Here is a 24744-nt window from a genome sequence, read left to right as displayed (position 1 = left end):
GAGAAAGAAGAATGGAACTGGAGGAATCAACCTGCCTGACTTCAGGCTCTACTACAAAGCTACAGTCATCAAGACAGTATGGTACTGGCACAAAGACAGAAATATAGATCAATGGAACAGAATAGAAAGCCCAGAGATAAATCCACGAACCTATGGACACCTTATCTTTGACAAAGGAGGCAAGAATATACAATGGAAAAAAGACAACCCCTTTAACAAGTGGTGCTGGGGAAACTGGTCAACCACTTGTAAAAGAATGAAACTAGAACACTCTCTAACACCATACACAAAAATAAACTCAAAATGGATTAAAGACCTAAATGTAAGACCAGAAACTATAAAACTCCTAGAGGAAAACACAGGCAAAACACTCTCTGACATAAACCACAGCAGGATCCTCTATGACCCACCTCCTAGAATATTGGAAATAAAAGCAAAAATAAACAAATGGGACCTAATGAAACTTAAAAGCTTTTGCACAACAAAGGAAACTATAAGCAAGGTGAAAAGACAGCCCTCAGATTAGGAGAAAATAATAGCAAATGAAGCAAGTGACAAAGAATTAATCTCAAAAATATACAAGCAGCTCATGCAGCTCAATTCCAGAAAAATAAACGACCCAATCAAAAAATGGGCCAAAGAACTAAACAGACATTTCTCCAAAGAAGACATACAGATGGCTAACAAACACATGAAAAGATGCTCAACATCACTCATTATCAGAGAAATGCAAATCAAAACCTCAATGAGGTATTATTACACTCCAGTCAGAATGGCTGCTATCCAAAAGTCTACAAACAATAAATGCTGGAGAGGGTGTGGAGAAAAGGGAACACTTTTACACTGTTGGTGGGAATGCAAACTAGTACAGCCACTATGGAGAACAGTGTGGAGATTCCTCAAAAAACTGGAAACAGAACGGCCATACGACCCAGCAATCCCACTGCTGGGGATACACACTGAGGAAACCAGAATTGAAAGAGACATGTGTACTTCAATGTTCACAGAAGCACTGTTTATAATAGCCAGGACATGGAAGCAACCTAGATGCCCACTGGCAGATGAATAGATAAGAAAGTTGTGGTACATATACACAATGGAATATTACTCAGCTATTAAAAAGAATGCATTTGAATCAATTTTAATGAGGTGGATGAAACTGGAGCCTATTATACAGAGTGAAGTAAGTCAGAAAGAAAAACACCAATAGAGTAGATTAACGCATATATATAGAATATGGAAAGATGGTAACAATGACCCTATATGCGAGATAACAATAGAGACACAGATGTAAAGAACAGACTGTTGGACTCTGTGGGAGGAGGTGAGGGTGGGATGATTTGAGAGAATAGCATTGAAACATGTATATTATCATATGTGAAATAGATCACCAGTCCAGGTTCAATGCATGAGATACGGTGCTCAGGACTGGTGCACTTGGATGACCCTGAAGGATGGGATGGGGAGGGAGGTGGGAGGGGGGTTCAGGATGGGGAGCACATGTACACCCATGGCTGATTCATGTGAATGTATGGCAAAAACCACTACAATATTGTAAAGTAATTAGTGTCCAATTAAAATAAATTTAAAAAATCAGGGGAAATGTCATATAAAAATTAAACCCTATATATATTTTAATTTTATCATAATAATTTTTCATTTAAAAAGACATACCTTTTCCTTTTTCCAAATTTGGGATTTTTCTTTTCAGTTTTATTTTTGGAAATTTGCACCTGTAAAATAACCATTAACAAAAAGATGTGTTATTTCACGTGGGATATGATGAACTCAGCATAATAATGGATCCTATACAGTCTGAGTAATTTAGCCCAGAAGAGAAACTCTGGCTCCTGGCTGTAAATACACCTATAATTCCAAGTCAACAACTGCTGCAATTGCACTGACCTGCTCAACTTCTGGGAACAGTCGACTGATCCTATACAAATGCCTACCCTTATATAGACTCTCCCTTCCTCACTTCATGAACATAGAAAAACACTAAATAAGACAGTTTTTAAATTTTAATACACTTACGATCTTTAAAGAAAGAAAGAAATATTCAGATGCCAGAAACATGTGGAATGTAAATCTGTATGTTGGGAACTGACGTGTGGAAGGCCTCCAGGGAATCTGTACCAGGAAAGAGTCAAAGGGGCTTGGGATGGGGTTTTAATGTCTCAGCAAGGACAAGGAGGAGGAGCTGGAAAAATGGGAACCCTCATACACTGCTGGTGGGAATGTGGAATGGGGGAGCCATTGTGGAATACAGTGTGATAATTCCTCAATATGCTAAGTGTAGAGTTACCCTATGATCTATCAATTCCACTCCTAGGTATATGCCCAACATAAACGAATGATATACTCATGTAAAAGATTGTGTCTGGTCATAACTATGAAACTATAAATGTGAATAACAGCATTATTCATGATAGTCCAAAAGTAGAAAGAATCTAAATGTCCATTAATGGATAGCTAATACGTGGTATATCCATATGTGTACTCAGTCACTTCAGTCATGTCTGACTCTTTGTGACCTCAAGGACCATAGCCTTCCAGGCTGTTCTGGCCATAAGATCTTCCTGGCAAGAATACTGGAGTGGGCTGCCCTGCCCTCCTCCAGGGGATCTTCCTGACACAGAGACTGAACCTTCATCTCCTGCATCTCCTGAATTGCAGGCAGATTCTTTACCACTGAGCCACTGAGGAAGCCTGGTTATACATATAATGACATATGATCTAGCTTTTATAAATAATAAAGTACTGACACCCACTACAACATGGATGAATCCTGAGATCATTATGCAAAGTAAAAAGTTAAAAAAGTCAGACACAAAAGGCCACATGTTGAATGATTTCACTTATTAGAAATGCCCAGAAAAGGCAAATCTACAGACACAAAAGTACATTAGTGATAGCCAAGGACTGGGGGATGTGGAAATGAGTAGTGATTCCTAACAAATATCAGGTTTTCTTTTGGTAGTATGAAAAAATGTTCTGAAATCAGATAGCAGTATTGCTTGTACAACTGTTAATATATTAAAAACCACTGAGTTTTATGGTTTAAAATTAAGTTACACCTTCCTGGCAAGAATGAAGGTAAAAAAATTTTTTAATGCAGTGACTTGGAAAAATTAAAAGTAAGGAGACAGAATATATTAATGATTAATAACAAAAGGAACCTGGTGTAGCAATACTACTGTTAGAAAAAAGCAGATGTTAAGGCAAAAAGCATAATCAAAGATAAAAAAGGTTATTCCTTAATGCTAAAAGAAACAATCTACCATCAAAATATAACAGTCCTTAACCTGTATATACCAAACTCTTAGCCTTAAAATATACACAGAGAAACAGAATTAAAAGTAGAACCTGATGAAGAATTTACAGGTAAAATGGGATAATTTAAATTTATTTCTCATTAAAAAGTTATATCTTAATAATCTCTCAAAGGAAGTTTGTATGAAACATTCAGGAAGTTCATATTATTATGATACTAAAGATTAACAGTCTTCTTTTTGTGATCTTAACCTCAAGGTCCCTGGTGGCTCAGACAGTAAACAATCTGCCTGCAATGCAGAGGACCTGGATTCGATTCCTGGGTTGGAAAAATCCCCTGGAGAAGGGAATGGCTACCCACTCCAGTATTCTGGCTTGGAGAATTCCATGGACTGTATATAGCCCACGGGGTTGCAAAGAGTCCAATACCACTGAGCGACTTTCACACACAATATTCATATAGCTTTTCCAAGACTGCTTTACATATTTATATGGTAAAAAGAAAAAAGCATACAGAAAAACTGTTGTTTAAATCAGTGATCTACATCCACAAAGACATTGTAACACTTTATTTCTATTTTGCTATTCAGGATCAGCTTACATTACATGCATATTTGAATATGAAGCAAAAGGGTGGCCACAAGTGGAAATGAAACTTAGGTAACAAGATTGTTGTTCAGCCGCAAAGTCATGTCAGGCTCTTTGTAACCTCATGAACTGTAGCACATCAGGCCCCTCTGTCCTCCACTATCTCCCAGAGTTTGCTCAGACTCATGTCCATTGAGTCAGTGATGCCATCTAACCATCTCATTCTCTGCTGTCCCCTTCTCCTCCTGACTTCAATCTTTCCCAGCATCAGTCTTTTTCAATGAATTGGTTCTGTGCATCAAGTGGCCAAAGTATTGGAGCTTAAGCTTTAGCATCAGTCCTTCCAATGATATTCAGTGTTAATTTCCTTTAGGATAGACTGGTTTGATCTCCTTGCTTTCAAAGGGACTTTCAAGAGTCTTCTCCAGCACCACAATGCAAAAGCATCCGTTTTTCGGTGCTCAACCTTCTTTATGATCCAACTGTCACATCCATACATGACTACTGGAAAAACCATAGGTAACAAAGTGCAAACTGTTTTATAGGTATTAGTAGAGAGAAATACTGTTAGACAACTTCCATAAATGAGGGTGAGTTGTGTTGGTGATAATAAATTCCTCTCTACTTTGTTTAACACTCGTCAGATGCCCTGTGCCTCTTTGGTTTTTCTAGTAGTCATGTATAGATGTGGGATTTGGACCATAAAGAAAGCTGAGCACTGAAGAATTGATGCTTTTGAACTGTGGTGTTGGAGAAGAATCTTGAGAGTCCCTTGGACTGCAAGGAGATCCAACCAGTTCATCCTAAAGGAAATCAATCCTAAGCATTCATTGGAAGGACTGATGCTGAAGCTGAAACTCCAATACTTTGGCCACCTGATGCGAAGAACTGACTCATTTGGAAAGATCTGATGCTGGAAAAGATTGAAGGCAGGAGGAGAAGGGGGCAACAGAGGAGGAGATGGTTGGATGGCATCACTGACTTGATGGACATGAGTTTGAGTAAACTCCAGGAGTTGATGATGGACAGGGGTCCCAGCATGTTGCAGTCCATGTGGTTGCAAAGAGTCGGACACGACTGAGGAACTGAACTGAACTGAACCGAACTGTGCTTCTTCCTCTAGCCTTTGACGACGTACAGTGGATGGGGATAGGCACTGAATCTGGAAGGATTCATCTGGACTCTGGCACCTACCAGCAAGGTCACCTTCAGTGAGTCACTGACCTCTCTAACATCCAGCAAGAGCCTGGCATAAAGGAGACTTTTATTTCCTTTGTTTTTAATAAATAAAAATATGTATTAAATATTTTCTAACTAAATGAGCCTTTTGCATTTCAGGGTCTTCTTCTGTCAAATAATGCTAAAAAAAAAAGAAAAGAAAAACTACCTCAAGGCATATGAGGGAAGATTAAATTAAATAATATGTCAGAAAGTATCCAACAGTGCTTAGAAATTAGGTGATGTGCAGTCACTATTTCACTGTTATACTAGTCCACCTGGTCAGGGTCAGGGTCAGGCTTCTCCTTTTTCCTTGAACCATACGACAGAGGGTACTTGGCACTTTGATATGGCTGGACTTTGGTCATAGATCAGTTTTCCAAATCTGCCGTAACAAGTTACCACAAATGTGGTAAAGCACCAAAAGTTTATTTTCTTACAGTTCTGAAGGATAGGTGTGTGTCTCTTATAAGAACACTTGTCATTGGATGGAGGGCCCACATTATCCAGGATGAGTTCATCTCAAAATCCTTACCCAAAGGATGTGCAAAGATCCTTATCCCAAATAAGGTCACATTCTGAGGATCCTGGTGGACCTATCTTTTGGAGGCTACCATCCAACCCACTACAAGTAGATATGAAAGATCTACTTTATCTACTCCATGTCTTCTCCTTCTCTTCCTGTGTTTCAAAGCTGACTGACCTATGCTATCCAGTCCAATCCTATTCAGAACTACAGCCATGACATGACAGAATCAGTAACACCTGAGAGCTTGTTAGAAATGCAAATATACCCACCCCGAATCAGACAGTCTGGGGGTGGAGCCCAGAATCTGTATTTAAACAAGCTCTTCGGGTGACTCAAGTTTTCCAGGCACTGATTTAGCCTGCACCATCCAAACAAATATATTGCTAGGTAAGTATCATTGATTTTAACAAAAACAAAGCAAGTATTAACTCTTTTCTTGTTGGATGTAAAATAAAGAAGTGTATGTATACAGAACATATGCCATTTACTGAAAAGAAAAAAAAATATCTGATGATAATTAGGATTGCAAACTAGAATAGAAAATGATAGAATTGCCTTTAATTGCAAAGGACAGAAAATCTATAATAATTGTATTTATATCAGATTCATATAATCTGCATAACTGACTTGACATTGCCTATTTCCTCATCTAAATTAAATATCTTTTTTTTTTTCCTTGCCACATGGCATGTGCGATCTTAGTTCCATGATCAGCGATTGAACGAGCAGTGGGAGCATGAAGTGGTAACCACTGGCCTGCCAGGGAAGTCCCAAAATTAAAAACCTCTTTAAGTGAGAGGAACAAGTTTGTTAGCTATATTAAATCTGAGGGCGTAAAATTCTGATCAGCATTTTATGCTCATTGAATACATAAATATGTTTTGTAATCTTCTGAGAATAATTGTCAGTCAATGATCACTAAAGAGCTGCCTATTTTGACAGAAGAATGAATCTGTACCTTGAATAATGTACATAAACTCCTGTCAAAAGTCATTATATAGAAGGAAAAGCCAATATTCTCATTCCCCTTTGGTAAATCTGCTGGGAAATATATGCTTGGAATAGGATGAAAACTGGTTTCATGAAACATTGTAAATGATGGTTATTACTTAATCTGAGTATCTTGGGAGAACAAATAATAAAGTTAAGTCTTCGGGCCCAGAGAACATTTGTTTTTAACACTTCTTTGAAAAGAAAGGAAGGTTGAAATGATCATTTTCTAGCCTTATTTTTTTCTTTTTACTTTTTATTTTTATTTATTTATTTTTTCATTTATTTATATTAGTTGGAGGCTAATTACTTTACAATATTGTAGTCTTATTTTAAGCATAATTTCAACAGATCATCTACAAATCTGGTGTTTCTTACATAAGTGGCAGCCGATGATCAATGCTTCAGTCAGGTCAGTCTTTAGCAGAGGGGTATTCCTGTGAGATTTGGACAGTATACCACAGGTAGAGATTTGGACAGTATCAGAGACCAGTTCCCAGCAACATGACTTATCAACCTCTAGCTGTCCCTCACACTCTCTTCAGTCATGTGTAAGTTCATACTACAGGTCTGTGGATTTCTCTGTGTGAGGAGCTTACCAGAGAAAACACTGGAGTGTATGCTCAAGCAATGACCTGAGGCATGGGAGGATCAGTTCAGCTCAGTTCAGCCGCTCAGTCGTGTCCAACTCTACAACCCCATGGACTGCAGCACGCCAGGCCTCCCTGTCCATTGCCAGTTCCCAGAGTTTACTCAAACTCATGTCCATTGAGTCAGTTATCCCATCCAACCATCTCATCCTCTGTCGTCCCCTTCTCCTGCCTTCAATCTTTATCAGCATCAGGGTCTTTTCAGATGAGTCAATTCTTTGCATCAGGTGGCCAAAGTGTTGGAGTTTCAGCTTCAGCACCAGTCCTTCCATGAAAATTTAGGACTGATTTCCTTTAGGATGGACTGGTTGGATCTCCTTGCAGTCCAAGGGACTCTCAAGATTCTTCTCCAACACCACAGTTCAAAAGTATCAATTCTTTGGCATTCATGGGAGAATATTTCCCCCTTAAATAGAAGCTGACTGCTAGACCACCTTAGACAGAAGCCAAGAAAAGGCCTGCTGTTAACACCTCCCAGTCCTGGTTGAGGACAGAAGTATCGGACACCTCAAGGGAACTCCAATGATTATATACTTCACTGACAAATTTTCAAGTCTTGCACTTCATTATTTTTTTTAAACAATCTTTGACCATCTAGCTATACCACAGGTAGAATATAGCAATTCAGGAAGTTTCTTTTTTAAAAATAACACAAATTGCTCTCTCTCTAGAGAGAGCTTCAGAAAATGAAGGATTACTAGGAACATGGAGGAAAGAGTCCCCTGGAAATCAGAAGAAAGTAGAATTTACGTCAGCTGTTAATCTGACTGAATGAAGCTGGTAAGTTAGATTATTTGCCCTGCAATTGGACACTGACTAAAAATCCAAGTCTGTTGAAAACAATTCCTATTTCTATACAGTTTTTTCTAAGTCATTAGGTATTTCAGCAAGAGGAATGTTGAGAAAAGATAAGGTTTCTCAGGAATACTTTCTAGAATCTACCTATTTCAATTAAATTCTTAAAAGCAGATGTTTTGAGAACATTCAATGATTATGGGACCAATATTACATTTTTTTCTGGACTAAAGAACAAATGTTGAGACCTTCGTTAGTGGTTTTACCATTTTTCTCTCCAAACTTGAGTAGTGAGGATGGGTGGTCTGATTCTCTGACCCATGATCACTGTCAAATGTTCTGAACATTTATCCTCAGCAACATGCAAAAGAAGATCATCTCTCCCCTACAGAGGGACAGACAGACTCTGCACAATAGCATAATTAAAAAAAAAAAGATTATTCTTTAAAATATTTGTCTGGATCCAAGTCCTTACATCAGCTCTCTGAGGATTCCAGAGGTTGAAACGAAAGACATTCTTGCACCTAGATTCATAGAAGAAAGTAGAAGCTACAACTCCTTTTGTTTGATCTGGGTGACATGCTTCCAGCATGTAGGGGAGTACAGATTTAAGATGTGTACCTAAACTACATATTTCATAACAGAGAAAATTATTTTTGAAGCAAAGTGAAAGTATTTGGGCTTCCCTGGTGGCTCAGGCAGTAAAGAATCCGCCTGAAATGTGAGAGACCTGGGTTCGATCCCTGGGTTGGGAAGATCCCCTGGAGAAGGGAATGGTTACCCATTCCAGTATTACAGTACCTTCTTGAGATTGATATTATCATCTCCATTTGGGCTTCCCTGGTAGCTCAGGTGGTAAAGAACCCACCTGTAATGCAGGAGACCCCGGTTCGATCCCTGGATTGAGAAGATCCCCTGGAGAAGGGACAGGCTACCTATTCCAGTACTCATTGGCTTCCCTGATGGCTCAGACAGTAAAGAATCCACCTGCAATGTGGGAGACCTGGGTTTGATCCCTGGATTGGGAAGATCCCCAGGAGAGGCGCATGGCAACCCACTCTAGTATTCTTGCCTGGAGAATCCCCATGGACAGGGGAACTTGTGGGCTACAGTACATGGGGTCACAAAGAGTTGGACACGACTGAGTGAAATCAGTACACTGGGACAAGTCACTAGTTTAGGAAAACCCTGCCACTTCCACCTCCCAAAGTACTCCTGGGACCTGCAACCCCCAAATGGCAACAAGAGGCACCCTACAGCCCCATGGCAGAAAACCTGCCCTTTGTAATCTGGCTGCTAAATGACAACCTGCCAGTTTGGAGAACAGTACCTCACACTAGGAAGTGGTCGCTTTCCGTCCAGGGAACAAAAACAAAGAGGTTTTCACCTCTGCTATATGCACCCTGATGCCCACTTACCCTCTATTCCCCACTCTTCTCACTCCCATCAACCATCTTAAGAAAACTACAAGGAGATCAGTTTGGCTGAAATCAGATCCAGAAACTGAAAGTCAAGTCAGAAAAAGGGTTAAGCAAATATACAAGTCCCAAAGTAAGCTTTTCTATTTAAGAAATAAACAGAATCATCCACACCAGAAAAGAGGTACTCTAAGTCAAGAGTTCTCCTTGTTCTTACAAATATATAAAAGGTTCTGGATACAAAGACTAATCCATTTTGTCTGATTTTAATACTTTTTACTAATAGTTATCCTACAGAATTCCTATAGATTTTAATTTAAGATAAAAGAGGTAAAGCTTGCAACCTAAAGGGCAGGCTTAGTTTTTAAGTTAGTAAAGCATATCTTGTTAAAAATCACTCCCTTGGAAGGAAGTTTGATAGCACTGCCTTAGAGTGGCTCAGAGCTTTTCAGGGAAACTGAAATTAGCACAAAAAGAACTTTCTATGTGAAGGCTTCCACTGATGACTTAAAGTGATTAATGGACAAATTTCTATATTAATATAAATTTTATTTATATTTGAAAGTGCAACTCACACCAAAAGAATCATTTATATCTTAAAATTTTGATTAGGAAAATTTTAGGGAGCAATGAAAATGTTCTCTATTTTAATCTGGACTGGTAGTTACATGGATGTATATGCTTAAGATAAACTCTGATCAAACTCTACACTTAAGATCTGTGCATTTCATTGTGTTTAAGTTTTTCATCAATTTAAAAAACTAAATTACAAAAAAGGTAAATCAAATGCAAGAAAGCTATAAAAACTAAGAGTATAGAAAATGGCAAAATTTTGACAGAATATCTGAATGATTCAAGTTTTGGAAACATTGGCTTCTGGGAAGGTGAAAAAAAGTAACCTCCGAAGTAAATTAAGTGAGTTTTGAAGGCTGACTGTGACTCTTCCCAAGGGATTCCTCTCTTACCATTCTTTCCTGAGATATTTCTTTGCCTGGGGCTAGAAGCCAGCAGTAAAGATCAATTACAATATTTATCTTTGTGGAAAGATGTATATAAAGCTAAGTGAATTGAGTGAGGTGCTGTACATGGATTCTATATTAATAAGAAGCTTATTAATTAGCACAAATGTTCAGGCAACCAGTCATAAAATATAAACAACTTCTGCAATTGGGCTGATGAAATTTTCTTGCTTATTATGAAGAAGTTTCACAATAATTTGGGAATTTTTTTTTTTATATTTTTCATCAAAAAATATAATGGCTTGAATTCCTCATACCTAAATGTATAAATCAAGAGTGTTCATTAATTTTGTTTTTTAAGGTGGTATAAATTAAACTCTTGGCATTAATAAAGTGCTAGAAGAAAAGATACCCATGCATACATATGTCTATATGTAAGCTAAAAAAATTGGAAAACAAAATTTAAAAAGAGATCCTTTTCTGACTGGTAACAATGTGGGATGACCTTAATTAGATATATGTAAAATTCCACACTGAAAAAACACTAAAGAAACAACAATAAAGGGACAAGTTACATTTCTACAGGTGTGCAGCAATATTAAATAAACATGGGATTTCTCTCCAGATTAGTACACAGATTTTCTACAATACTAACCATCACCGCAACAGAATTTTTCTTTGGAGAGTTGACTAAATATTTTTAAGTATAACACTGTGTGGTGTTAAAGCTATCTAAAGTATGCCTTTATTGGGATTTCCCCTTGCCACAGGAAAGGCAAGACAGGATAAAGAATTTAGAACTCTGGCTACTTTGAATAATTCTAGAAGGCTCTGGCCTAGAGGGATGGTCTCTATCTGGCTGGAACCTGGCCCGGGGATTATTTAGGGGAGGGGCAATACTGGCTCAGAATTTTAGAATATGACAAGAAGACAGTTGGGAGATGTGGGATTGGAATCGGTTAGTGCATATGAAAGAGGTACCCTGTGCATCCTGAAGAACTGGCTAGCCTTGGGAGGGTTAGTCCCTCCCCAGACAAAAAGGTTTTTTAAAATGTCAAATCATCATGATATACATATATACATAGAGTCTGAGAAAGGAAAAAGAACTATGAAAAATTTTTTTTGAAAAAGTAAAGTAATGAAGGATCACTAACCCACACATTAAAGAAAAGATAGAGAACAATTACAGCAATCTGGAATTCATTTTAAGACTACATACATAAACAGATATAGAAATGGATATTCTGACATGTGAAATGCTGCATGTCACATTATGGAGAAGGAATACTGTACATTACAGCACGTGTGCTCAGTTGCTCAGTCGCATCCGACTCTTTGAAACTCCATGGACTGTAGTCCACCAGGCTCCTCTGTCTATGGGATTCTCCAGGCAAGAATACTGGAGTGGGTTGCTATTTTCCCCTCTAGGGGATCTTCCCAACCCAGGGATCAAACTCATGTCTCCTGCATTGGTAGGTGGATCCTTTACTGAGCCTCCTGGGAAGCCCCATACTATCTATCATAGAGAAGGTAACAAAAGAAAAGCAGCAAAGTAGCAAAAGATTATTTATTAGTATAAATGGCATTGGGATAAGCAGTGAGTGCAGGGGGAAAACATGTCTTTTTCCACCATCCTTCTAAGTTCTCATTTGGGGCCCCTATAACAAAAGACAGATGAAAAAGAGAAAAGCATGCAAAATTATCTAATATAAGTTTTATGTGACTGGGGAGCCTCCATAAGGAAATGAAGACCCAGAGAAGCAACTCAGCCTCAGGGTTGTGACTCTGGGTGTGATGAGGAGTGGAAAGTCACAGGGATGTGACAGGACAGGAAGGGGCATGGGCTACATGTGGAGCCTGCTTCAGAGGACTCTCTGTGTCCCCAGTCATTGGAGACAGGATTCTCCTGTCCTCCGCAGTCAGGGAGGACAACTCCTGCATGAGGCCCTTATGACCTGCTTCGGGGGAGGTCAGAAAGTCCTTCCTACCTGGTGTTTCACAAAGTCCCCCATCTGAGAATACTCAATACACCAAGGTGCTGTATTCTGGGGCAGCACGTCCTGAGTCTTATCACTATAAGGCTGCTGCAAGTTTTTATACTCTATCCTTGTACCACATGTAAAAATAAATCCATATTCCCACAACAATAGCTAACATTTATGAAATGTTTCCTATTTTCCAAGCACTGTGCTATGTACTTTATATAAATTGTCAAGAGTAATTTTTATTTTTAAGACTTTCATTCTTCTCATTTAACAGGAGGAAACTGAGAGCATAGAAAGTTAAGCAGCCAAATTGAAGATCATAGCAGTGGTAGGTGACAGACCAGGACCTCTATTCCCTTTACAAGAAAATATATGGTCAAAAATGTTACAGTATGTAGGGTAGAAAATAAGTAAATTATCCATTAATTTCAAGAACAATGTGTTTATTTCCATTTTCCTCTCCACAAGAAGCCTTTGAAATTTCATGGCTTTTGGTCTAATTTGTAAAATTTCAGTATTATTTTATATTAAATCACTCTGCAATTATATTGGAAGTTTGTTGAGTTCAGCAGGACATTCAAAAGTCATACCAAATGTTGGATAGACATTACACAGTCCTGTTTAATGCACTTCAAGATATCTACTGTCCTGAATCTTTGTTCAATAGGACATCTTGTGAAAGTGAAAGTTGCTCAGTCATGTCCAACTCTTTGTGGCCCCATGGACTATACAGTCCATAGAATTCTCCAGGCCAGAATACTGGAGTGGGTAGCCTTTCCCTTCTCCAGGGGATCTTCCCAACCCAAGGACAGAATCCAGGTCTCCAGCATTGCAGGTGGATTCTTTAACAGCTGAGCCACAAGGGAAGCAGAATGTCTTGTATTCCCCCAATTACTATACTCCCAAACACCTCCACACATTCCTAAAATATCTCTTAGGGCAGTGTCTCTCAAACTACCTGTGGTAAAAAGCCAGTTACCTTCCCCAACTCCACAATCTGTCCAATATCTATCCTTTTATTTAAAAAAAAAACGAGTCACTAGGGGAAAATGAAACAAAAGATAAAAACATACAGAATATAACTTCCATTTTATTGCATTTGACAGATAAAAATTACCAGGCAAGTGTCTAAATGGTTACTGTCAGTTTTTGCTCTTATCTCATTGCAGGCCAATAAATAAATAGTTCACAGACCAGTTCTGGTTAGTGTGGGCCACATTTTGAATAGCACTGACCTAGAGACAGTACCACCTCTGTTGAAAATCACTAGTAAAAATAAAGCAATACATAAGAATAGTAGTTAATATTACCTTTATAATTTTTACACTATATATCCTCTAGTAGAGACTGAAATAAACAATACCATTCACATAAACAACCCTGCACTACTTCACATACTCCTGTCTAAATCTTCAGACATGCACACAAGTCCTAGCTTGTTCCTTTTTTAAAGGGCAACCTTGTCTTCTGATGTTGCATTTCTCTTTGCAAAGGTGCATCTACACTATTTACATAGTGAAAAGTCCAGATTCCTTTTACAAGCAAAAAGCAAAAGGATAAAAACAAAATTTGACTTTAAAAGGACTCATAAAAATATACATACACGGAACACAAAAATGACGCTCCTGTCATTGCCTGTCCACGTAGAGGTTCCTGCCCATCAGCCTTTCCTGTTTCCCCACGTCACACTTGACCTTCTGAGAGTTCACCCTGTGCCCGCCCCATAACTCAACACAGGAAGGACCACAAGGATAGGCTTTGCTTTCAATCATGGTCCATTGACTTATGACACTATACATTACTTGTCCAGAAGAATCTGTTTTAAAGCATTGACTCCTTTTCTTTTTTAGTGGTGTCCTAGGTCAAGGTCAGGGGCAGCGACCGAGAGGAGCTACCCCATGTCCGAGGCCAGGGGCGGTGGCCGAAAGGAGCAACCCCACTTCCAAGGAAAGGCAGCTGCGCGGGCGCAGGAGGGCCGAGAGGAGCTACTCCACGTTCAAGGTCAGGAGGGGCAGCTGTGAGGAGATACCCCTAGTCCAAGGTAAGGAGCAGTGGCTGCGTTTGCTGGAGCAGCCGTAAAGAGATACCCCACGTCCAAGGTAAGAGAAACCCAAGTAAGACAGTAAGTATTGCCAGAGGGCATCAGAGGGCAGACACACTAAAACCATAACCACAGAAAACTAGCCAATCTGATCACATGGACCACAGTCCTGTCTAACTCAATGAAACTAAGCCATGCCATGTGGGGTCACCCAAGACAGATGGGTCATGGTGGAGAGGTTTGACAGAATGTGGTCCACTGGAGAAGGGAATGGCAAACCACTTCAGTATTCTTGCCTTGAGAACCCCATGAACAGTATGAGAAGCCAAAATGATAGGATACTGAAACAGGAACTCGCCAGGTCGGTAGGTGCCCAATATGCTACTGGAGATCAGTGGAGAAATAACTCCAGAAAGAATGAAGGGATGGAGCCAAAGCAAAAACAGTATCCCGTTGTGGATGGGACTGGTGACAGAAGCAAGGTCCGATGCTGTAAAGAGCAATACTGCATAGGAACCTGGAATGTCAGGTCCATGAATCAAGGCAAATTGGAAGTGGTCAAACAGGAGATGGCAAGAGTGAATGTCGACATTCTAGGAATCAGCAAACTAAAATGGACTGGAATGGGTGAATTTAACTCAGATGACCATTATATCTACTACTATGGGCAGGGATCCCTTAGAAGAAAGGGAGTAGCCATCATGGTCAACAAAAGAGTCCGAAATGCAGTACTTGGATGCAATCTCAAAAACAACAGAATGACCTCTGTTTGTTTCCAAGGCAAACCATTCAATATCACGGTAATCCAACCCTATGCCCCAACCAGTAATGCTGAAGCTGAAGTTCAACGGTTCTATGAAGACCTACAAAACCTTCTAGAACTAACACCCAAAAAAGATGTCCTTTTCATTATAGGAGACTGGAATGTGAAAGTAGGAAGTCAAGAAACACCTGGAGTAATAGGCAAATGTGGCCTTGGAGTACAGAATGAAGCAGGGCAAAGGCTCACAGAGTTTTGCCAAGAGAACGCACTGGTCATAGCAAACACCGTCTTCCAACAACCCAAGAGAAGACTCTATACATGGACATCACCAGATGGCCAACACTGAAATCAGATTGATTATATTCTTTGCAGCCAAAGATGGAGAAGCTCTATACAGTCAGCAAAAACAAGACCAGGAGCTGACTGTGGCTCAGATCATGAACTCTTTATTGCCAAATTCAGACTTAAACTGAAGAAAGTAGGGAAACTCACTAGACCATTCAGGTATGACCTAAATCAAATCCCTTATGACTATACAGTGGAAGTGAGAAACAGATTTAAGGGGCTAGATCTGATGAACTATGGACAGAGGTTCGTGACATTGTACAGGAGACAGGGATCAAGACCATTCCCATGGAGAAGAAATGCAAAAAGGCAAAATGGTTGTCAGAGGACACCTTACAAATAGCTGTGAAAAAAAGAAAAGTGAAAAGCAAAAGGAAAAGGGAAAGATATTCCCATTTGAATGAAGAGTTCCAAAGAATAGCAAGGAGAGATAAGAAAGCCTTCCTCAGTGATCAATGCAAAGAAATGGAGGAAAACAACAGAATGGGAAAGACTAGGGATCGCTTCAAGAAAATTAGAGATACCAAGGGAACATTTCATGCAAAGATGAGTTCAATAAAGGACAGAAATGGTATGGACCTAACAGAAGCAGAAGATATTAAGAAGAGGTGGCAAGAATACACTGAAGAACTGTACAAAAAAGATCTTCACAACCCAGATAATCATGATGGTGTGATCACTCACCTAGAGCCAGACATCCTGGAATGTGAAGTCAAGTGGGCCTTAGGAAGCATCACTATGAACAAAGCTGGTGGGGGTGATGGAATTCCAGTTGAGCTATTTCAAATCCTGAAAGATGATGCTGTGAAAGTGCTGCACTCAATATGCCAGCAAATTTGGAAAACTCAGCAGTGGCCACAGGACCAGAAAAGGTCAGTTTTCATTCCAATGCCAAAGAAAGGCAATCCCAAAGAATGCTCCAACTATCGCACAACTGCACTCATCTCACACGCTAGTAAAGTAATGCTCAAAATTCTCCAAGCCAGGCTTCAGCAATACATGAACCATGAACTTCCAGATGTTCAAGCTGGTTTTAGAAAAGGCAGAGGAACCAGAGATCAAATTGCCAACATCCTCTGGATCATCGAAAAAGCAAGAGAGTTCCAGAAAAACATCTATTTCTGCTTTATTGACTATGCCAAAGCCTTTATCTGTGTAGATCACAATAAACTGTGGAAAATTCTGAAAGAGATGGGAATATCAGACCACCTGACCTGCCTCTTGAGAAACCTATATGCAGGTCAGGAAGCAACAGTTAGAACTGGACATGGAAAAACAGACTGGTTCCAAATCAGGAAAAGGAGTCCGTCAAGGCTGTATATTGTCACCCTGCTTGTTTAACTTATATGTAGAGTATATCATGAGAAACGCTGGGCTGGAAGAAGCACAAGCTGGAATCAAGATTGCCGGGAGAAATATCAATGACCTCAGATATGCAGATGACACCACCCTTATGGCAGAAAGTGAAGAGGAACTAAAAAGCCTCGTGATGAAAGTGAAAGAGGAGAGTGAAAAAGTTGGCTTAAAGCTCAACATTCAGAAAACTAAGATCATGGCATCTGGTCCCATCACTTCATGGGAAATAGATGGGGAAACATTGGAAACAGTGTCAGACTTTATTTTTGGGGGCTCCAAAATCTCTGCAGGTCATGATTGCAGCCATGAAATTAAAAGAAACTTACTGCTTGGAAGGAAAGTTATGACCAACCTAGATAGCATATTAAAAAGCAGAGACATTACTTTGCCAACAAAGGTCTGTCTGGTCAAGGCTATGGTTTTTCCAGTGGTCATGTATGGATGTGAGAGTTGGACTGTGAAGAAAGCTGAGTGCTGAAAAATTGATGCTTTTGAACTGTGGTGTTGGAGAAGACTCTTGAGAGTTCCTTGGACTGCAAGGAGATCCAACCAGTCCATCCTGAAGGAGATCAGTCCTGGGTGTTCATTGGAAGGAGTGATGCTGAAGCTGAAACTCCAATACTTTGGTCACCTCATGCGAAGAGTGACTCATTGGAAAAGAGCCTGATGCTGAGAGGGATTGGTGGCAGGAGGAGAAGGGGACGACAGAGGATGAGATGGCTGGATGGCATCACCGACTCGATGGGCATGAGTTTGAGTAAACTCTGGGAGTTGGTGATGGACAGGGAGGGGGCTTGCTGCGATTCACGGGGTTGCAAAGAGTTGGACACGACTGAATGACTGAACTGAACTGTACTGAACTGAACTGAAGAGTTAAATCTCTCTCCGCACACAATGTACAGAATGATATTACATTTTAAAAATGGCTTTATTATTTTTTTTTTTCCAGGGGAAAGCGCGAACGCAGTCCCCCACTACCACAAATTATGCAGTCGAGTTTCCCACATTTGGGGAAATCGCAGGGGTCAGCACATCTGGAGTGCAATGGATAAGCCTCGCCCTGGGAAAACCACCTTCGTGATCATGGTATCTCCCCTGCCAGGTAAGTATTAAAAATGGCTTTAAAATGCTATTAACTTTACAAGTTTTCTTTAAAAAGATTCAAACAAATGTCTGATGTTGTTATTTACTTAACTTTAAGGTAAAGTCCACAATAAGCTGTGAATTTTCATTATTTCAATTTCCTATGAAGATTACACACAATATAACATTATAAAATATTTTAGTATGAGAAATATTAAAATATGAATATGCACAATAAAAGCAATTGTTTATTTCTTAACTTAAAATTTTCTATTATTCTAATATCTGATAATTCTATTACACTGATATAAGTAACATAAATATTAAATTAACCATAAAAATTAAAATATTAACCATTCATATTAAATATAAATACTAAATTCCTAGTGTCAACCTAACATTCAGAAGAAAAAAAATTAATTATGTCATTTTGATTTAGAATATTAATTTTCTTTTAAAATTGTATTAATCAGATTGAATTTGAAATCTGTATATTTAATAAAATCTTATCTTACCCTTTTCTTGGCCACCACAGTAAGTCTGCCAGCTGCTTTGGATTTGTCTGTAAGGTGATAAAGAATGGATGCTTCAGAAAAGTGCCTACACTCCTGTTCAAATAAATGCAACATTATACAGAATTTTATACTTTCTCATATCATGACATGTGTTTTCTGTGGTCCTTTTGATAAAAATGCTAACATACTCAGCTCCCAGAGTTGATTATAAAACAGAGTAACCCAAAAGTAAGAACCCTGGGGATGCTTAAACTTACTTGACAAACCTCCGCCCTTAAATCTGATTGGCTAGCTGGAGCCCCTCCAGCAAGCATCCAGTGCATTTCATTTCTAGGATCTGGTCAGCCCGAGTGCCCTGGGGTATGTAGGATCTGGAATTAAATCCCAGTTACTTCTACATGCACATCTTCCTACATGCCAGACAAGGAATAAAGACTTCAAAGAGACATCTTATTTAATCCTCCTGATAGTTTTTAAAGGTGCATGCTCCATCTCCACTTCACAGCCTGAGGTTTTGCAATGCAGTGGATCCATCCAACCACAAGTCCCAGGTCTCTATGCCTGCTGCCTCCATTCGGGGCCCTGAATGGGGCTGCCAACAGTGCCACCAAGAAAGACGCAGCAAGAGTGAAGAGTCTAATCAAACAAGAGTACAGCTGACCTTGACCAACATGGGGGTTTAGAGCGCCAACCCCTTGTGCAATCAAAACTCCACATATAACTTTTGACTCCCCTAAAATTTAATGACTTGTAGCCTACTGTTAACTGGAAGCCTTACTGATAATGTAAACAGTTGACTAACACATATCACGTATGTTATTATGTATTATATACTATATTTTTATAATAAAGCAAGCCAGAGAAAAGAAAATGTCTTTAAGCAAATCATAAAAGGAAAAAATATTTATAGTACTGTACTGTATATATATAGCAATGCTGTAAGTTTGTGATTTGTTTTTAAGATGAATCATCTGTCACTACCTATAGCAATTTTGTCTTCTATGATACAAAATACTGTAGATGTCACATGTATTACTAACACTAGACATCAAATATGAAAAGATAATGTGAAAACAAAATTCATGTTTCATGAACAGTAACATGGCTGCCTAGTGTGATGGATATGATTGCTCACAGTAGCCCAGCCTCTACGTTAATGGATAAATCATTATAACATTTTTATGGCATAGAATATTATGGTCACATTCATAAGACAGAATGGGAGACACTGTTATATTTTTTAAAACCCCTTACCTGTGATGACAGGCTGATATGCAGTTTCCCCAATTATGAAAGAGAGGCACTGTATGTAATATAATTCTTTGAAAGCAAAGTTATAAGTTAGTAAGAAAACTAACACATTATTAGTTTTGTGTTAACTATCACTCCCCTTTTGCCTATGTAAGGCTAGTCTATTCACTTCAACATAAGTCTTGCACATGATGTTCTACATGATGAATACCTGGGCACTAATGATGAGGACATAAAGTGTCATACAGTACTCTAATGCAAGTATTAGACTTTCACACGAGGATATCCACATAATGCACAACAAATACATTTATGAACTGTATGGCATGATGGTTATTTACTATTCATTGAGTAGAAGTGGGTCATCATCAAGGTTTTCATCCTCATTAGCTTCACTTTGACTCGGCTATGGAGGAGGAGGAGAAAGGGTTGGACTTTCTTATGTGTGGCAGAGGCAGAGGAGGTGGAGGAGGTGGAAGGGGAGACAGGACAGGCAGGCTCACTTGGTGTTGCTTTATAGAAATGCATCTTTGTTTTTGCCTGACTTTTTTGCATCCTCATTTCTCCAAACTGATACTAACACTTCTTCCACCATTTGCTTCGGTTTCAGTGCCCCATCATAGAAGAGTCCATGATGCAAAAAGCCAAAACCAGGCTTGAGTAATCTGAAACCTTCTGCCAGATTGTCTGATGTCAGTTTGTTTTCTAGCACTGCTGCTTCTACATCTTCCTCATCATCTGGCCCTGATTCAGAAGCAGTCATCTGTTAACTCCTCTGGTGTGCTGTCTTGAATTTCTCCAAGGTCTGGAAGCTCATCACCTGCTACCCTTTTTGCCATATCCACAATCTCTTTCATGATGTCCTCGACTGGCTCCATTTTAAGTCCTGCGAAGTCATGCACATCTGGTCACAGTTTTCTCTAGCAGGGATTTATTATTTCAGGCTTGATGGCCTTCATGGATTTTTCTGTAACAACAATGGCATCTTCAATGGTGTAATCAGTCCTTCCAGACTTTCACAATGTTCTATCAGGGTTTTCTTCTAGAGTGCTGACAATCCTTTCCATGTGTAACGAGCCTTAAAAGTCCTATGATCCCTGATCTATAGACTGAATTCAGTTCAGTTCAGTCTCTCAGTCGTGTCCGACTCTTTGCAATCCCATGGACTGCAGCACACCAAGCCTCCCTGCCCATCACCAACTCCCAGAGTTTGCTCAAACTCATGTCCATTGAGTCGGTGATGCCATCCAGCCATCTCATCTTCTGTTGTCCCCTTCTCTTCCTGCCTTCAATCTTTCTCAGCATCAGGGTCTTTTCTAGTAGGTCAGGTTTTTACATCATGTGGCCAAAGGACTGGAGCTTCAGCTTCAGCATCAGTCCTTCCAATGAATAATCAGTGTTGATTTCCTTTAGGATTGACTGCAGTCCAAGGGACTCTCAAGAGTCTTCTTCAACACCACAGTTGAGAAGCATCAATTCTATTCTGCTCAGCTTTATTTATGGTCCAGCTCTCACATCCAGACATGACTACCGGAAAAACCATAACTTTGACTAGACGGACCTTTGTAAGCAAAGTAATGTCTCTGCTTTTTAATATTCTGTTCAGGTTGGTCATAGCTTTTCTTCCAAGGAGTAAGTGTCTTTTAATTTCATGGCTGCAATCATCATCTGCGGTGATTTTGGAGCCCAGAAAAATAAACTCTGACACTGTTTCCACTGTCTCCCCATCTATTTGCCATGAATTGATGGGGACTGGATGTCATGATCTTCGTTTTCTGAATGTTGAGTTTTAAGCCAGCTTTTTCACTCTCCTCTTTCACTTTCATCAAGAGGCTCTTTAGTTCCTCTTCACTTTCTGCCATAAGGGTGGTGTCATCTGCATATCTGAGGTTATTGATGTTTCTCCAAGCAATTCAGAGACTGAATTAGAGAAGATGCGTTTGGAAGGCAAGTAGACCACTTTGGCACCTTCAGTGCTGAACTCATGGGATTCTGGGCGCCAGGTCATTTCTAATCTCAGAAGAACTTTAAAAGATAGTCCCTTGCTGGTGAGGTACTTCCTGACTCCAAGGACAAAGCTCTGATGAAACCAATCCAGTAAAAGAATTCTTGCTGTCCAGGCCTTCTTCATATAGTACAACCAAAAGACTGGCAGCTGTTGTTCATCTTTTCCTTTCAAAGCTTGTGCGTTAGCAGCTTTATGGATAAGGGCAGTCCTGATCATACATCCAGCTGCATTTGCACAAAATCAGTTAGCCTAGCCATTCCTGCCTTAAATCCTGGTACTCGTTTCTTTTTTTTACTAACAAATATCTTTTGCAGAATTTTTTTTCCCCAGAATAGGACATCTTCATCTGCATTAAAAATCTGTTCAGGCAGGCATCCTTTCTCCTCAGTGACTTTCTTAATGGCATCTGGGAGCTCATCTCCTGTTTTTTGGTCAGCAGAAGCTGCTGTTATCTTGACATTTCTTAAGCCCAACCTCTTTCTAAAATTATCAAACCATCCTTTGCAGGCAATAAATTCTCCAGTTCAGATCCCTCACCTTCCTTTTGCTTTAAGTTGTCATATAATAACATCACTTTTTCTTGAATCATACTAGAGTCTAAGGTATGTCTTTCTGATAGCAAACCTGCACTCACATTAAGGCTGCAATTTCAATGCAAGGTAAAAAGGGTATTGCACTAAAGTGAAAGGTTTTCGTGCATGCTAGTATAGCCAAAGTGATGGCTTCACAAATTTCCTTCTGTTTCACTTTTTCACAATAGTTGGGTTCATACATCTTGAAATGGTGGCAACTTCAGTTGCAGACCTCAGTCTATAGTACATACCAAGTAATTCTGTTTTTCCTTGGAACATTATGACTTATTTCCTGGGTGCACTTTCAGCATCATTAGTGGCACTTCGTGGGTTCTATGGTATTGTTCAGGGCTTATGGTATTGCACTGAACATTATGGAAAATATGTGAGAACTGCAAGAGATCACTTTCCACTGCGGTACGCAACTTTAGTGGAGAGACCAAGTGCTCGTGTGGGGGTGACCCGTGTCACAGCACTTGCACAGGTGTGCACTGCATCTGTGCTCACTGAGACAGCAGCAGGAGGTAGCTGGGAAAGTATTACCATGGCACAGTGCGTGCACAACAGTTACCTTTATGCAATCATGGGTTAATACCGCATCTTTATGCTTGTTTACATTTCTCCCGACTACAAATGGCGCCATATACAGTCTGTGTTTACGTACATTTTAATAAGTTTTAATTTTTTATAATATATTTGTGTGTATTTCATGGTAGTAAATGATTAAAATAGACTGGTATCTACATATAATTTAATCACTCACAATATACACTTTCTTCCAATTTTTTTAGGCTATGCAGTTCATCTGTGAATTTTTCAAATTGTCACCAATCTCCCCAAATTTTTCATGTATTTATTAAGTGAATTAACTGATATCTGTGTATAAGTGAACCTGCTCAGTTTCAACTCATGTTGCTCAAGGGTCAATTGAATAGAAAATTAGTTAAAGATCATTTTGATGTGTGCAAAAGTATATATGTGTGTGTATTAGTAAAAATCATTGGCACAACTGGTCTTTTTTTAAAAAAAAAGTTCCATCTGGAATTCCACAACTGAATAGATTATATGTAAATATTTACACATAGATATGCTTTGGAAACTTTAATACAGTGGTAATGAACAACGGGAAGGGCTATGGATATCGACTGTAAGGTTTCAGGGTTGCATTTATGCAGAGAGGCAGAATCAAGATGGTGGAGAGGGAAGAAACAGAGTCCCCGTCTCCTCATGCCGAGGATGCTCACTGGACAGTGGTGGGGGATTCCCAACAACCATGGGTGACCAGGTACCACGGGGAGGCAGGAGGGGAGGGGAAGTCAAGAAGTCAAGTCTCCCTCTGTCTTCTGGAGCCCCCTCTGTCCTCATGAGTCCCCTCCAAGCACAGGCATTGCCCATGGAGAACCTGCAGGCACAGGAAAGAAAGAGGAGAAAGAACTGTGCTGGCTGGGGGTATGTCCCTTGGGTGTGGAAGAGTGGGAAACTGCCTGGTGTTCTACCATCCACTCAGCCTGGGGGAGCCTCCTGGGGCCCCAAGCCTGATCCTCTGTACTTGGAATCCTAATGCACTCTGGAGGCCCCCTCAGCTGGGCTGAGCCCAGGCCTTACCTCCCACCCTCATCCAGGGTCTCTTCTGGAGGCATGGGTCCTGAACCAAGACCCCACCCCCTACCTAAACCCTGCCTCCACCTAAACTCTGCAACCACCTAAGCCCTTACCCACCTAAGGCCTATGTCCCCCTAAAGCCAAGGTTTTTTTCCTGCCTTTCTTTGTTGCTTTTATTGTTTTGTTTTGTTAGATTTTCTTGTTTTCTACTCTTGGCCAGTGGAGTTCAGTTTTACCCTCAGTTTTACAACCTGAAGCTGTTTTATATACATTCTTAATTTTTCTACTGTTTGTTAGTTTTCTAAATCTATTTTTTATTCTTTGTTATTGTTCTACTCCCTTTTATTTTTATTTAGTATAATATATATATACATATTGGAGAAGGAAATGGCAACCGACTCCAGTACTCTTGCCTGGAAAATCCCATGGACAGAGGAGCCTGGTAGGCTACAGTCCCTGGGTACATATAAACATATATATAGACACACACACATACATTTTTTCTCTCTCTTTGCTACTGGAGTCTGGTTTTACCCTCCAGGGGTTGTTTCATATATATACTCTTACTTTTCTGATATATCTATTAGTTTTCTAAATCCATTTTATTTTTTATTCTTTGTTATTGTTCTACTCCTTTTTATTTTTTATTATTTTTTTCTTCTTTGCTACTGAAGTTCGGTTTTACCCTCCAGAGCCTGTTTCATATAGATTTATATCTTTTCTAACATATCTATTAGTATTCTAAATTTATTTTGTATTTTATTCTTTGTTATTGATCTGCTCCTTTATTTTTTACTTTTTTA

General features: G+C 39.5%; 1 protein-coding gene and 1 non-coding gene across 2 annotated transcripts in view; both read right to left on the bottom strand.

The window, feature by feature from the left end:
* The window catches only part of ZCWPW2 (zinc finger CW-type and PWWP domain containing 2), a gene marked incomplete at its 5' end in the record, with an annotated part of 138947 nt that overhangs the window by 13289 nt on the left and 100914 nt on the right, over nt 1–24744 (bottom strand). Inside the window, 2 exons of the mRNA XM_061129137.1 lie at nt 1675–1733; nt 18509–18555. Coding sequence (XP_060985120.1) covers nt 1675–1733; nt 18509–18555 — 106 coding nt within the window. The remainder of the gene's footprint in view (nt 1–1674; nt 1734–18508; nt 18556–24744) is intronic.
* Nucleotides 17857–18020, bottom strand: LOC133046337 (U1 spliceosomal RNA). Its single transcript, XR_009690475.1, has one exon. It is a non-coding gene; the product is annotated as a U1 spliceosomal RNA (small nuclear RNA).

Source organism: Dama dama, chromosome 24, assembly GCF_033118175.1.
Source record: "Dama dama isolate Ldn47 chromosome 24, ASM3311817v1, whole genome shotgun sequence".
Lineage (NCBI taxonomy): Eukaryota > Metazoa > Chordata > Mammalia > Artiodactyla > Cervidae > Dama > Dama dama.
This window is presented reverse-complemented; position numbering and strand designations above follow the sequence as displayed.